General features: G+C 37.6%; 1 protein-coding gene across 1 annotated transcript in view; it reads right to left on the bottom strand.

Annotated features, from left to right (window-relative positions):
- The window catches only part of ME2 (malic enzyme 2), a 45,177-nt gene that overhangs the window by 27,924 nt on the left and 910 nt on the right, over positions 1 to 16,343 (bottom strand). Inside the window, exon 2 of the mRNA XM_036418714.2 lies at positions 335 to 454. Within this exon, the coding sequence (XP_036274607.1) occupies positions 335 to 442 (108 nt within the window). The 5' untranslated portion in view covers positions 443 to 454. The remainder of the gene's footprint in view (positions 1 to 334; positions 455 to 16,343) is intronic.

Raw genomic sequence — 16,343 nt, 5'->3', positions numbered from 1 at the left:
ATGAGAACTTGATCTAAACTGGGTAAATTTAAATATCCCACATCTGGTCAAAAGTCCTGGCCAGACTGCTATTCTGTCGGTTTTTCTGAGCTAGAACTAGGAAATAGTCAGTCCTTTCCTAGAGGTAGAAGTTGTGAGTTGAGATGTATAACGCAGCCATGATTCTTGCCATATAGAGAAAAGTGAAAAGTTCACACAGAAAAAGCAAATACTTCTTAATAGTTTTATTGTAAAGCTACAAAATAGAAAAGTTTCACTTTATCAGTCTAAAATATAAAAAATCAAACTGCTGTTGGGACAAGAGGCAAGGTATGTCACTAGTCATGTTACTAACCTTGTTTGTTCTTGGGTTCAGCATGAGTGGCTTGCCTTTCTCTTTTGTGTGTACATGCCGGCATGCCAGAGAACAACGAGTGGCAGCTACTCTTAACCGGGACAACATCTTTCCTTTCACCTGAGAAAAACAAAGCAAACACAGTCAGACTTCAGTTCCCAGACATCCCCCATCTCAAATAATTCAGTTCTCGACCAAGTTGTTCATGGAAAAAATGTCTCAGTTGTCAAACAAAACTTCAGTTCTCAACTTAATAACCCATAACCACCTTTAATATTCCTGCTGATACCTGTATAAGTCCAGCATCACACAGGACCAAGGAGAGAATTCAAGAATATCAATCAGTTTACCACTAAACCTCGCATTGTTAGCATCTCAGGAAATGGTGCTGTGAATATTTTCTAATGGGGAAAATGATTCATTTTCAAACAAATTGCTTCTGAAGCAGCATTTTGGAACGAATTAAGTTTGAGAATTATGGTTCCACTATAAACCACAGCTGACAGACATATTATAGAACTGCATGTACATCAGGCAACAGTTTTCAAAAACAGATTTAAAAAGCCTAACTTTATACATGTGAAAACTATTTTTCAAAATACATTTATGTTTTTATAGACTGTAATGGTTATAAAAGAGTAACATTATGGTAAAGGCTAAGACTTACTTTCCCTGACAACACTCTTAAATCCTTGGATAATCATCGCTACTCTTAGGTATCTATTATAGTGTGCTAAACATTTGCCCTTCTAATCCGCACAAGTGTGGCAAGGTATGCATCTCCCACTTTGAGAGAAAGGAATTGAGAGGTTAAGGAACAAGTAGTACTGGCCAGGTGGCTCAGGTGGTTGGAGCATCATCTGTATACAAAATGGTTGTTAGATTCCTGGTCAGAGCACATACCTATGTTGCGAGTTCAATCTCCAGTTGGGGCACCTACAGGAGGTAACCAATTGAGATTTCTTTCTCACATCAATGATTATCTGTCTCAAATCAATAAAATCAATAAAAATATATACTCAGGAGAGAATTAAAAATTTTAAAAGGAAAGAAACAAGGTAACATTTAGTAAACAGTAAAGTGAGTTCCATGTGGGAGTTTAGCTTGAAGGTGAAAAATAAATAATAGGAAAACCTGGACTATATACATTCAGAGGAAGAGAAGCTATCAAGATTCTTACCTTGATTTAGAAATTTAACCTACTGTAGTTAATGCTTAAGTGTAATAACTATATTTTTTGTTCTTAGAAAACCTGTTATTTAATATTAAAAATTCATTCAAATTGGATTTTTGTCTTTTCACATCCATCCCAAACATGGGAATTTTTCAAAGTGGAACACTGTACATAATATATTAAACTTAAATATTTAATGATGGGAATATAATAGATTCTTCTGCATATCAATTCTACCACCAAAAATCAATTTGCAATTCATATTTATTATTTTAATCATTAGAAATCACTGCAATTGTCATACAATATGTTTTTTTAATGGAATTTGTACTGGCTGAGAAATATGTGGTCTGGATATGGGAATGTAGCAAAACCATTTACACCCTGGGATTTTTTAAAGTTAATTTTTAGCTGAAATTCACATAACATAAAAATAACCATTTTGAAGTGTATGAGTCAAAGGGATCTAGAAAATCTATAATGTTGTACAACCACCAACACTATCTAGTTCCAAAACATTTCATCATCCCAGAAGGAAATACCTATCCGTTTACACAGTTTTCCTCCCTCCTCTAGTGCCTGCAACACCAATCTGCTTTCTGTCTTCATGGACTTAACTATTCTGGATACTTCACATAAATGTGGAGAAAGGAATTGGGTCTCCCACCCCTGGTGACCCAAGCGGAGGCTCTGGTATTTGGTGGTACCTAAATAAGGCCACAAAACCAAGAAATCATAAGCACATCAAGAATCATAAGAATAAGTACAACCAATGGACACAAAACTCTGGGGAGGGTGGGTACGTATGGGGGGGGGTAATGGTAAAATATGTATACAGATAATAATTTAATAAAAAAATATTAAAAAAACAAGTATAAATTAAAACCACAATAACATTAAAAAAAAGAATCATAAGAAATGAGGATGGGGATGAAGTTTAAGGGTACAAACTTGCAACAATTAGCAAGTAAATTATAGAGATCTAACAATATAGCGAATATAGGCAATAATATTATAGTACAATAGTCAAACTTGCTAAAAGACTACAACTTAATTATGCCAACCACCAAAATGAAATGATAATTATGCATTCACAGAGGAGCTAATTATTGCTACAATGGTATTCATATTATAATACTAGAGGCCCGGTGCATGAAATTTGTGCATGGGATGGGGGTGTCCCTCAGCCCAACCTGCACCCTCTCCAATCTGGGACATCCCTCTCACAATTCAGGACTCCTGGCTCCTAACTGCTCGCCTGCCTGCCTTCCTGGTTGCCCCTAACCACTTCTGCCTGCCAGCCTGATCACCCCCTAACCACTCCCATGCCAGCCTGATTGATGTCTAACTGTTCCCCCGCCAGCCTGTTTGTCCCAACTTCCCTCCTCTGCCAGCCTGGTCCCCTAACTGCCCTCCCCTGCAGACCTGGTCCCTCTCAATTGTCCTCCCTTGCAGGCCTAGTCCCCACCAACTGCCCTTCCATGCTGGCCATCTTGTGGTGGCCATCTTGTGTCCACATGGGGGCAGGATCTTTGAGCACATTGGGGCAGCTATTGTGTGGTGGAGTGATGGTCAATCTGCATATTACTCTTTTATTAGATAGGATAGAGGCCTGGTGCACGGGTGGGGGCCAGATGGTTTACCCTGAAGGGTGTCTTGGATCAGGGTGGAGGCTTAGGCCGGCCAGGGTGTGTGGAACGTTTGGCTTCTATTGCTGGGGAAGCCTAAGCCACTCAACTATTCTCTGTGGCTACAGCCATCTTAGTTGGGGTTAATTTGCATAATTGCTCTGATTGGTTGGTGGGCATGGCTGGTGGGTGTGGCTTGAGCAGAATGATGATTAATTTGCATATTACTCTTTTATTAGATAGGATGTAAGTGTATTAAATTAACACGTACACCTTAAACTTACAGTGTTATATGTCAAATATACTTCATGAGTCATAACTGCTTTTCTTAAAAAAATGTTAATGTCTGAAGGACATGTTAAAAAAGCAAAAATTCAATAGAGTAAATTTAAAGGCTCTGACTTTATTAAATGACTAGTGGCCCAGTGCATAGAATTTGTGCAGGGGGGGTGGGGAGGGCACTGTCCCTAAGCCCGGCCTGCACCCTCTCCAATCTGGGACCCCTTGAGGAATGTCCGACTGCATGGTTAGGCCTGATCCCTATGGATGGGATCAGGCATAAAATGGCAGTCGGACATCCCTTCTGCAATCGGGAACTGCTGGCTCCTAACCACTTACCTGCCTGCCTGCCTGATTGCCCTTAACCCCTCTGCCTGCCAGCCTGCTCACCCCCAATTGTCCCCCTGCAGGCCTAATCACCCCCAACTGCCATCCCATCCTGGCCTGATCACCCACAACTGCCCTCCCTTCTTGGCCCCTAACCCCCTCTATCTTGGCCCTGCCACCATGGCTTTGTCCAGAAGAACATCTGGAAGGTCTCCCAGTCTAATTAGCATATTATCCTTTTATTATTATAGAGACCTGGTGCTTGGGTGGGGTCCAGTTGGTTTGCCCTGAAGGGTGTCCCAGATCAGGGTGGGGATTCCCTTGGGGGGTGGGACAGCCTAGGTGAGGGGTCTGTGGTGGTTTGCAGGTTGGCCATACCTACATTGGGGTAGGAGTCACCACTGGGGATGGCACTGGCCTGGGCGAGGGGCTGGGGCAGTTTGCAGGCTAGCCACGCCTTCATGGGGTGAGGGTCCCCATTGGGGAGGTGTGGCCAGCCTGGGTGGGGGGCTGAGGACCGTTTTCAGGCCCATGGGCCCCTCCTTCAGTGGCAGGCCCAAGTGGGTGGGAAGCTTGGCTTCCTCCATCGCCAGGGGTGATCCAAGCCTCCTGCCCACTCCAGCTGGCTCTGTGGCTGCTGCTATCTTTGTCCCACTAATTTGCATATTCCCTCCTGATTGGCTGTGGGAATCACAGAGTGATGGTCAATTACCATATTACTCTTTTATTAGATAGGATTCACCAATCAAGTAGCATCCCACCAAGCAAACAGAAAAAATATGAGGAGCTGTAGGAAGTACAAAGTTTCTAAAGGCTAAAAGGGGATAGTACAAGCAAGTTAGTCACCTTCCTTTGGGGAAAGGGCAGGGGGTCTCTTATGCAGATCACCTCAGTAGTCCTAATCAGGAAATACCATATTGACTGGTTAAAGGACACAAACCTGGGAGACTGAAACTACTGATTTGCTGTTTTGGAGACAAGTGACAGATTTTGTATTTGTCTATTTATTTAAATAATTTCACTCATTTTGCTCAGAGTCTCAGCCTGAGAGATGTGATTAAAACTTAAGGCATTTGCACACTCTCAGCTACCACTGTTCTGTAGTTTTCACAGCTTTTACTGATTATGTGTTTTGTTTTGTTTTCTTTCTTTTCTGATTTTCTATGGTATTCGCAGATCATGACTTCAGGTTCATTTCCCCCCCCTTCTTCAATAGATTCCCATTAGTCAGATTTATTCCAATTAATAAAGATCAAGACCTCGAACAAGGCCCACAAAAACCTTTTGTGACCTAGCTTTGACTTACATCTCTAGCCTTATATAGTAACGTAATTTGATGCCATATTATCATTGTTTCAGTTCCTTTACTCAATCTTCAAACCAGTCAAAGTCCTTTCACATCTTTTATTTGCAAGGACACCCCTTAACCCTCTCCTCTTCCTCTCCACCCACCTAATCTTTAAACTTGCTTCTGCTTTCACTTCTCTTTAAATTTTCATAGAAAACCATTTTTTATTAAAAATAATTAAAAATTTTATATTTTTGTATAATTACTTAATATCTGCCTTTAAAATTAGACTAAACTTCATAAAGAAGGACTTTGTCTATTTTTGTTTTTCAGTGCATCCTTTGCTTTTTTTTTTTTCAGGTTCATTTTTAAGTTGGTTATTCTTTTCATTTCTTTTTTTTTCAATATATATTATTGATTTTTTTACAGAAAGGAAGGGAGAAGCCTAGAGTTAGAAACACTGAAGAGAGAAATATCAATCAGCTGCCTCCTGCACACCTCCTACTGGGGATGTGCCCGAAACCAAGATACATGCCCTTGACTGGAATCGAACTTGGGACCTTTCAGTTGCACAGCCCTATACTCTATCCACTGACATAAACCAGTTAGGACTTATTTATTTTTTGATGTTCCAGGCTTAGGAAGATCATCTGCTTGGTGGTGAGCCACTGAGAATATGCACTTAAAACCTTTGAGAGACTACAGTGTGCTGGGATGATTACTATGATTACTGGGAGCAGGATAATTCCACTGCCTGGAGTGCACTTTGGAGCCAGCCAGTCATAGCCAGATATTTGAGGAAAGGAGAACTCAGGATCCAGCCCAATTTAAAGGTATATAACAAAACCTCAAGGACAATCAATAGGACTAGAAACTAGTATCTACAAAAGTACCAACATTATTTTTTTTCCTCTACAATTACTTTTTTTAAAACCAAAGATAATCACAGTAAAACTAATTTGTTTCCATTAAACTTGGCTTAATTAGTTAATATAAGTGCAGCAAAAATAGTGACTGATCATATAATCTCTTTTGAATACTGCTTTCTGGACCCTTTCATAAGGAATCTCAGACTGAACTCTGAAAGCCAATGGCTGGCCATCAGATTTGACCTGCAGTACCATTACAAAGTCAAAGCCTTGGTAATACAGCTATTCTTTTGGATGCCCAGAACTAGTTTCCTTGAATTTTTTGGTGACTTGAGACTTAAAAATAAGTTGTTGAAAGTATTACAGGAGGCAACCAATAGATGGATCTCTCTTACATCAATGTTTCTCTCTCCCACACCCCCCAGTCTCTCTCTAAAATAAATAAGTACAAACATACATACATACATACATACATACATAAATGGAAAAAATATCCTCAAGTGATGTTAAAAAAAATACTAGGAATAATAAGGGAAACAATTTGGAATACAAAGAAAGTAGAATACATGTTTTTGTTTACAGAAGGCAAATATGGAAAAGCATATATAGGGAATCATGAGAAAAGTTGTAGGTATGTGAAATAAAATTTTTTTTTCTTTTAAGCCTTGACCAGCCAGGGTTGAGGCACTGCTTCAGCAAGAGAGTGAGAGGCTCTTTTTATGTTATATTTATAATATACTTTTATTGATTTCGGAGAGGAAGGAAGAGGAAGAGACAGAAACATCCATGATGAGAGAGAATCATGGATTGGCTGCCTCCTGCAAGTCTCCCATTGGGGATCAAGCTCACAACACAGTCCTTGACCGGAATCAAATCTGGGACCTTTCAGTTCACAGGCTGATGCTCTATCCACTGAGCCAAACCAGCTAAGGCTGTGAAAAGAAATCTTGAGAAAGAAAATTTTGTGTATGATCAAACTGGAATGTATTATAAGCTTTAATATCAACTGTATACTTACATAAAATTAAAAAATGTTATTTCATCTGCTAAAGGACAAAGTCTTTCTATACAACTAGTATGTTATTGCTCTCTATCATCAGATCTTTGATTATTTAGGTAAACCAAGTCTTAATATTAAAAAGCAAAATTTGTCCAAGGGCATGTTCCTTGGTTGTGGGCTTGATCCCCAGTAAGGGGCGTGCAGGAGGCAGCCGATCAATGATGCTCTCTCATCATTGAGGTTTTTCTTTCTCTCTCCCCTCTTCCTCTATAAAATGAATAAAAAAATATATTTTAAAAAAAGCAAAATTTTGCTAACAACTATTTAACTTTCTGTATTGTCTGTAGTCTTTGTCATCATGATAATTAAGTACTGTTTCACAGTAAACTATGATCCTACTTGATCAAATGTTTTAAAGCTTGTATGTTTAACAAATTAAAAAAATAGAGTCTTTTTCTTAACCAGAAAAATTTTTTTTCGGAAGGATCCCTGCACCATTACAAAAAAGATTTATCTGTCTCCCTCTCCCCACCCTCTCCCCACCTTCTTCCTTCTCTTCTTCCTGGGATTTTTTTTTTTTTTCCCCCTAAGGAGAAATTATTGTTATTGTTCTATTTAGAAATTATATAAAATGTCTAAAAATCCAAAATGTCCTGATACAACATTTTCATTTCTAGCTGATATCTTAAAATGGTGTACTGCAGAGTAAAGCAAATTGTTTTGTCAATTCAGATCATACTTTTAAACTGGGTGAGGACTGTAGAACACTAAGGAAAAACTGGATTTGTAAAACTGCTAACAAAAAGATCAAGATCAGTAAAAATATGGGACTGAATGAACTTAAGAATAATTATAATATCCATGACTTTATTTGAAATTATTACTGTGTGTGCTATATATATATATATATATATATATATATATATATATATATGTTATTGATTTTTTACAGAGAGGAAGAGAGAGGGACAGAGAGTTAGAAACATTGATGAGAGTCATCCATCAGCTGCCTCTTGCACACCCCCCACTGGGGATGTGCCGGCAACCAAGGTACATGCCCTTGACCGGAATCGAACCCAGGACCTTTCAGTCCACAGGCCGACACTCTATCCACTGAGCCAAACTGTTTTTAGCAACTGTGGTTTGTTTTTTTAAAATCTAAACCAAAAATTCTGTATCTACACCTTCATTTATCCTTACTCTAGTTCCTATCTTACAAATTATCCCAGAGGCAAAGCATTCACTATAATAGTTATAGTTTCCCTTTCCCCCTTATATTTCTGTCTGCAACAGAAATATTAGTGCCTCAACATTGGGCACTACCTTTAAACCTAGTTAACAAGTAAAAACATGCAGATGGTGGTAAAAACATTGTCACGGGTGTTCAATATCTGGCAATGTCAATTCCAGGAAAAGAGACAGATTGGGAAGAAAATTTTATCTTTAGGCAGACATTGCAATGAATGAGTACACAATTAGAAACTTTATCATAACCTAACGGGAAATTGCTGGACCTATCACTAAAGTAAAAGCCTACTAGAAATATCAAATTCTCTTACAATACTTGTGTTGAAACAGAATTGCTTTTGACCATATCCCAGCTGAACAAGGTGCGGTTTGCTTTGCTAATACCTCTTATACTAGGGGTACCGGTTAATAATGGTGCATTTTGTAATAAAAGAAAACACAATAATTTCAAGAGAAGCATCAAAAGTGCTTTATTCAAAATCATGTCCACTGCTAGCTACACATTTCCCAATCTTTCAGGTAATTTGAGGATACTGTCCTAATAGAACTTCTCTTGTTTTGAGGCAAACCATTCAGAGACCCAATTTTCCACTTCTTCGTATGTTTTGAAGTGCTGCTCAGAAAGTGCGTGTGCCATCCATCTGAACAAGTGGTAATCGGAAGGAGCAAGGTCTGGTGAATACAGGGGGTGGGTTAATACTTTCCAGGCAAGATCTTTTAATGTGTCTTTAACTGGTTTTGAAGTGTATGATGATGCGTCATCATGAAGCAAAATTACTTTCTGTGTCTTCTGGCCCATTCTGCTCATTTCACAATCAAAGCATGGTTCAAATTGATTATTCATTGTCAGTAGCGATCAGTATTAATGGTTTTACCTGGTTTGAGAAGCTCATCATACACCGCACCTTCCTGATCCCACCAAACACAGAGCATTGTCTTTTTTCCAAAATGATTTGGCCTTGCAGTTTATGTTGATAATTGACCTGGATTAATCCATGATTTTGTGCATTTGGGATTCTCAAAATAAAACCACTTTACGTTGCCAGTCACAATTTGATGCAAAAAACTTTCTTTCGTGCAATTGAAGCAACATTTTACTGATAACTTTTTGATTTTCCATTTGTCTTTTGTTTAGTTGATGTGGCACCCTTTTTCCTTCCTTTAGAATCTTTTCCATTGCTTGTAAATGATCAGAAATTGTTTGCTGAGCAATGTTTAATCTGTCTGCGAGTTGTTTTTGAGTTTGACATGCATCTTTATCCAATAATGTTTGTAATTGTTGGTCTTCAAACTTTTTCGGTTGACCTGGGTGTTCTTTGTCTTTTACATAGAAATCATCACTTTTAAAGCATTAGAACTAGCATTCACAAGTATCTTGAGATGGAGCATGTTCACCATAAGCTTCCTGAAGTATTCAGCAGCACTTTTCTTTAAAATAATGAATTAAAACTTTCCGCAAATACTCTTTTTTTGGCATGAAATTCGACCTTTTTAAGTGTAAAAATATCTATGATGTTGACACCTTCAGCAAATTTGACATATGAAGTTTTGAAGCTTGTTGTCAATACAATAAAGTAGCATACATATCAAATTGCATATATATCAACATATGTGTAACTCCATGTATTGAAAAAAAAAATCCACATTATTAACTGGTACACCTAGTGGAACTTGAATAAATATCTGGTGAAATACAGATGGGTCTAGATAAAATCCGGCACAAATCAAATGGTAAATACAGAACCTCATGATTTTTGGATATCCTTAGCTGGCTGCCTTGATGTATTGCCTCCTGGCCTAACATTACATTTGTTATTACAGGAATTTTTTTGTTATAAAATTTTGTTTTTATGGCTTGATGCAACACTTAGATAATGGTTTGCTCAACATTCTGAGATGATCACTAAGATCTATGCGATATTATATGAGAAACCTCAAGAAATGATAGCTATTTGACCTGAAAGGAACATGAAAGTAAAGCCTTTAGTTCTAGTGCTCTTATTGATCAGATGTGGCTCAAGGCTTCTAAGAAAACCACTTTCCCTCATATATGAAACATGACATACAAGGAATGAGCCTTCATGGCAATGAGGGACCAACAATGCTTTTAATAACTAATCAGTGTTGCTTTCCAATGACTGATCAATGATGCTTTCAAGGGAAGAACTGATCAAAAGGGGAAAATGTGAAAAATATAAATGGAACCACTTTAAAAATGGAGTCGGTGCTGCCACTCCAGAGGAGCTGTCTTGCATGTCTTACTCTTCAAACCATTAGTGTTAAAACTGGGCAAAATAGCCTTTGGACTGAGCCTAAAGCAGCACCGAATCCCAAACAACTGTTTGTTCAGATAACAAGAACAAACGTTATGACTAATGGACTGAAAATTAAAGACATTCTTTAGAATTAGCATCACTATGTTAGCTTACTTGCATGGACAGAAAGTCCTTCCTTCTTTATGTAATCGTTGCCCTTCCCTTTCTCACAAATACCCCTTGTCTTCACCTCCTAATTGGAACACTATTTACGTTTCTACTCCAATCAGTGCTTCCTAAATAACTAGTCTTATGGATCAATTGAATGTTTGTTGCCTTTCACTTTGGCCTTTTACTTTTAGGTTAACAGTTGTACCCTTTTATAGTAAACTGGTAAACATAAGTGTATCCCTGAGTTCTGTAAGCCATTTTAGCAAATTATTTAATCTGTGGGAAGCTCTGGTTTATAAGTGGCTGGTCTGAAGTATAGATCACAACCTGGGACTTGAGAATGGCATCTGCAGTGCAGGGCAATCTTTTGGGATTGAGCCCTTAACTTGTAGAAAGTGAGGCTATCTCCAGACAGACAGGGACAGAATGCAGATAAATTGTAGCACACCCTGTCAGTGTCTGCTGAAAAAGGGAGAATTTCTGGATGTGGGAAAAACACATTTGGTGGCTAAAAGAATTGCATTTGTGAGTAGGGAAAAGCACAGTTTTTTTTTGTGTTTTTTTTTTAAGTAGTTTACCTAAGACCAACATTCTGATAAATGAAACCTTCTATCTGTTTAAAATTTTGCTTTTATCAAATATTGAATTTAGCCTGTATAATAAAGATAACACTGTCAAATCTACCTCATTATTGTGATGATCAAATGAAAGATATGCAAAAAAGTATTCTAAAGATTTAAATAGTGTTCTATCACTCAAATTATTTTATTACTAAGTGATGGACAGTAAAATATAAAAGTATAGTTGATGCTTGAATAACGTACCTAAATCCATGATGGATTTAAATCTGTGTATAAATGGACCCACATAGTTTAAATTTACATTGTTCAAGGGTCAACTATATTTCTGACTCATGGTTGAGAACCTGTTTATGTGGAGGGCTGACATGAGTTATACATGGATATTGACTGTATGGCTAGTCAGCTCCCTTAACCCTCAAGTTATTCAAGTGTCATCTGTAAGTTTGTCATCAAGTGTCATCTGTTAGAACAAGCAAGCATAAATAAAAATAAATAAATAACTTAAAGAAAAAAAAAAAATCCCTACCAAAATTCAATCCAAGGACTGAAAGACAGACAGATGGGCTTAGGACCAGTTGGAGACAAGATGAAATGGGGGAGAGGAGAGTCACACCTAACTCTAATGTTATATAGATACTAGTGGCCCGATGCATGAATTCGTGCACATTGAAAGGAAATTAATTAGAAGAAATATTTTAATATTGCTATTAGCACTTTCTCTGTAATAGAAGTGTCAATCAAATTCATGATCAACAATGACGAGTGAAAACATATGCATGTGATTGGCGCCAGTGAGAGCTTTATATGTATCGCACAGGCACAAGTCAACTTAGCCTTTTATAGATATAGAACAAACTTGCTTAATTAGACCTACTTTCTGATGTAGCTAAACTTTTTCCAGCCCAGTGAAGCACCCCAATTTCTCTTACAGGTAATTGTCAGAAACACAGCAGTAAATATCAACACGAAGCAGATTCTTATTGTACACTATGCAGGAAGAACAAAGGGTAAAATATTTAACTGCAGCAGTGTTTGACTATATTCTGCACAGTGAGAAACATGAAGTCATTTTCAAGGTCCACTATTTCTTACTTCTTTTCAGTGGGGTCAAGTTTCTAAATCTCCATTTTCTAGCTAATGAAAATAAAACAGAATTCCACTGAGTCTTCTATCTATCCACTCCAGAAATTCTGTGAGGATCAAATGAGATGAAGCATGGGGAAATGCTTTACAGACATTTGGTTAAATGTTGTCACCTGGCTATAAAGCAAGCCATGTTCCTGGCCTGAAGAAACTGCAAGGCTAGTTGCTAGGGAGAGGAAGCTGGGTGCTGCTACGTGATGTCATTACCCAGACGGACACTTAGCATATTAGTTATATATATATATATATATATATATATATATAGAGAGAGAGAGAGAGAGAGAGAGAGAGAGAGAGAGAGAGAGAGAGAGGGGGGGCACAAAATTCACGATGTGGTGTGTGTGTGTGGGTGTTTCCTCAGCCCAGCCTGCACCTTCTCCAATCTGGGACATCCCTCTCACAATCCAGGACTGCTGGCTCCCAACCACTTGCCTTCCTGATTGCGCCTAACTGCTTCTGCTTGCCAGCCTGATCACCCTCTAACCACTCCTTTGCCAGCCTATCGATGCCTAAATGCTCCCTTGCTGGCCCGATTGATCCTAACTGCCCTCCTGGCCACCCCTAACTTCCCTCCCCTGCAGGCCTGGTCCTCCCCAACTGCCCTCCCCTGCAGGCCTGGTCTGCCCCTAACTGCCCTCCCTTGCAGGCCTGGTTGCTCCTAACTGCCCTCCCATGCAGGCCTGGTCACCCCCAACTGCCCTCCCCTGCTGGTCTGATTCTTCACAACTGCTCTCCCGTCGGCCATCTTGTGTCTACATGGGGGCGGCCATCTTGTGTGTTGGAGTGATGGTCAATTTGCATATTACTTTTTTATTAGATAGGATAGATGATGAAAAGAGAACTGTAAAAATGAATGAAGTAAAAACAGGACACCAAAAATGGTGTGATTTCTCATTCTGAATAAATATGTAAATCAAGCTGCTTACTTGAGAGTTTCTTGGATATTGAGCTATACCTGTAGTTTCTCCCCTGATTGTTATTCCCAGTGCCTTGCCCTGGGGAGCAGTAGAACTTTCTCTCTGAGTGCTGTTTATAAATTGGACTGGGACTGAAACTGCCAGGTGACTGGCTGCTGGAGACTACTCCCCTAACTCCCTCCCTACCTGAAGGGGAGAAAGGAGAAGGCCAATGCACTGGAGATGCAAATTAGAGAGAGGTCATGAATTGCTGCAGTGAGCACAAACTCTGCAGAGAGACCTGAATCCAAATCTGGACTCAGCAAATAACCAGCTTGGAATCAGCTGTGTCACTCAGGCAATCCCAGATGCTCTCTGAATTGGTCTGTGACCAAATAAGAAAAACTAGGACAATGTAATATAGTTTTTCATAACACTAAATTTGTCTTTGTTTTCCTGTGGTAATTATGATGTTCCTATTATACCTTTTGTGGTAACAATGTCCTTTATTTTATGAAAGGATGGCGATGATAGATTATAGTACCGTGTTTCCCCGAAAATAAGACATTCTCTGAAAATAAGACCTAGCATGGAAAGATAAGACATCCCCTGAAAATAAGACCTAGCGCAACTTTGGGAGAAAAAATTAATATAAGACACTGTCTTTTATTTTCGGGGAAACAGAGTAGTATATACAATAAATAGGTTCTTAACCTTAAGAAAATTAGATTTGCCATCTTATGTCTGGTCCTAATAGTCCCCTATACATAGACTTTCCTTTTTTTTTTTTTTTTTACTTGCCCATAATGTCCAAAAGTCTGGGAACTACTGACTTAGAAGTCTCACTTTCTCATCAATAAAATAGGAGATGAAAAACTCTTTTGCAGAGTTGGTGTGCAGTGATGATGAAATATAAAAAGCATCATCAGATAATAAAACACCTTCAGAGCTTTATTATTATAAAACATTGACTACTTGACCTGAAGGTTTATTCAATAACATCCATATCCAGGCAGTCTAGCACAATCATCAAAAAGCAAGCTCTAAGATCAAACAGCTGGATTTAAATCCTGGCTTTGCCACTGCTAGCTCTGTGATCCTGAGTAAGTCAGAGTAAGTTATAATCTCATCACTAAAGTGGGGTTGATAAACAACAGGACCTACCAAATAGGGCTTTTATAAGATTTAACTTAGAAAATCCAAGTAATATGCTTATCACAGTGCCCTCTAAGTGCTCTACACTTCTTAAACTAAGCAGCATTGTTAATATTACTAATAGGTGGTCAGAAGTGCTTTCTAAATGCTTGTTAGTGTCCGCATTCTAATGTGAAGTTTATGTGTAATACTTTAATCAATAAAAAAAAGAATTAAAAAAAGAGGCTATGAGGATAATCAGGGTTAATATTTATTTAAACTATTTCAAATTAAATCTCCAGGTCAAGAATGAGAATTTGGATGACATACAGATGCAGGAATCATCAAATGTCATCCTAAACAATATCTAAAAAAATCAATATTTTCATTGCTTTTGAAAAATTTTTATATTGATCAAAGGAGGTATAATATACAGTCATATAATGAAAATAGTGATTTTCAAATAAAATAGCGTTTAATAAAAAAACCTTTTTATAAGACCAAATGTAAGTTTTATATTTATTATGAATTTATTCCGCTAATATTTTCCTTAGTAAACTGTAGGTTTTAGTGTTATTTATATTTTAAAATATGACTAAGTTTTTCTGAAATTCACCAACATAAATTAGAATTTATTTTAGTTTATATAAGAGTTAATTTATAAAAGAAATTCTGAAATGATACATGGGTTTTTCCTTTATAAAATTTATTGTGTTTTTTATATTTAAAAAGACAATAACATTATACATAAACACCTCCTAATGGAGAAATCCATTAGCAGTTCTTTCACAGGAGTAACTATTGAGTATGTTTTAATTCTCAAGAGAATGAAGAATGTCAATAAAAGCATAGCCCAACATTTCCTATTAATGCATGGTAAAAGGTTGTAACAGAATTTCTGGTCTCTATGTCTAACTTTAATTCTTTATAACTACCATAAAACTGTCAGATATAGGTTACAAAATTAGAGCTCACAGTTATTTAAATGTCCAATGTTAAAAGATAGTTAAACTGTTTTTTCTGTATTTCTGTAAACCATGTAACATAGCAACATGTAACAACTAGTTATACAATAGATTATATATTTATCTACCTTTCGTGTAATTTCTATAACTAGCATGTGTATATATATATGTATATATACACATGTAATTTCATAATAGATTATATATTTATCTTTTGTGTAACTACTATTACTCACATTATGTGTAGATGTGTGAGTTTTATTATCATAAAAAGCTTGACTACTTGACCTGAAGGTTTATTCAATAATATCAATATCCAGGCAAGTCTAGCACAATCATCAAAAAGCAAGCTCTGGGATCAAACAGCTGGATTTAAATCCTGGCTTTGCTACTGCTAGCTCTGTGATCCTGAGTAAGTCAGAGTAAGTTACAATCTCATCACTAAAGTGGGGTTGATAAACAACAGGACCTACCAAATAGAGCTTTTATAAGATTTAACTTAGGTAATCCAAGTAATATGCTCATTATTAGATGTGTGAATATACATATATTTATACGAAACTATATGTATATATGAAACAACTTTATCTTCTCTACCTTCCAGATGCTTGGCAACTAAAGAGAAAAACTTTCGAGTGAAACATTGCCATTAGTTTTACAGGGTGATGTAGGGACTGGAGCTATTAAGATTACCGGGTTTGAACGCAGGTTTTGTCCTTTAAAACCTGTAATCTTGGGCAAATTAACCTTCCTACTAGCCCTTAGTTTCTTCATTTGTAAACTGGACAGAATAACAGTACCATCTCAAAGTGTAATTTGGAAACAATTCATGTGGAGAACAATGTGTGCTTCTATTGTTACTGTCATCAATTGCAAAACAAAGAGGGACTGCCGCAACTCCCTTTATGAAATCAGACATAAAACGACTTCTGTAGGAAAGCACTTCTGTTGAGATTTATTATTTTGATTAGCCTCTCACGAAAGGGCAACACAAGTGTTCTAGAATTATCTTCGGAATCAAGGAAGTCAAACCCAAGCCCACGAATGGAAC

The sequence above is a fragment of the Pipistrellus kuhlii genome, unplaced genomic scaffold (assembly GCF_014108245.1).
Source record: "Pipistrellus kuhlii isolate mPipKuh1 unplaced genomic scaffold, mPipKuh1.p scaffold_m20_p_6, whole genome shotgun sequence".
In the NCBI taxonomy this organism is placed as follows: domain Eukaryota; kingdom Metazoa; phylum Chordata; class Mammalia; order Chiroptera; family Vespertilionidae; genus Pipistrellus; species Pipistrellus kuhlii.
Note: the sequence above shows the minus strand (reverse complement) of the source record. Positions and strands in the feature narration are given on the sequence as shown.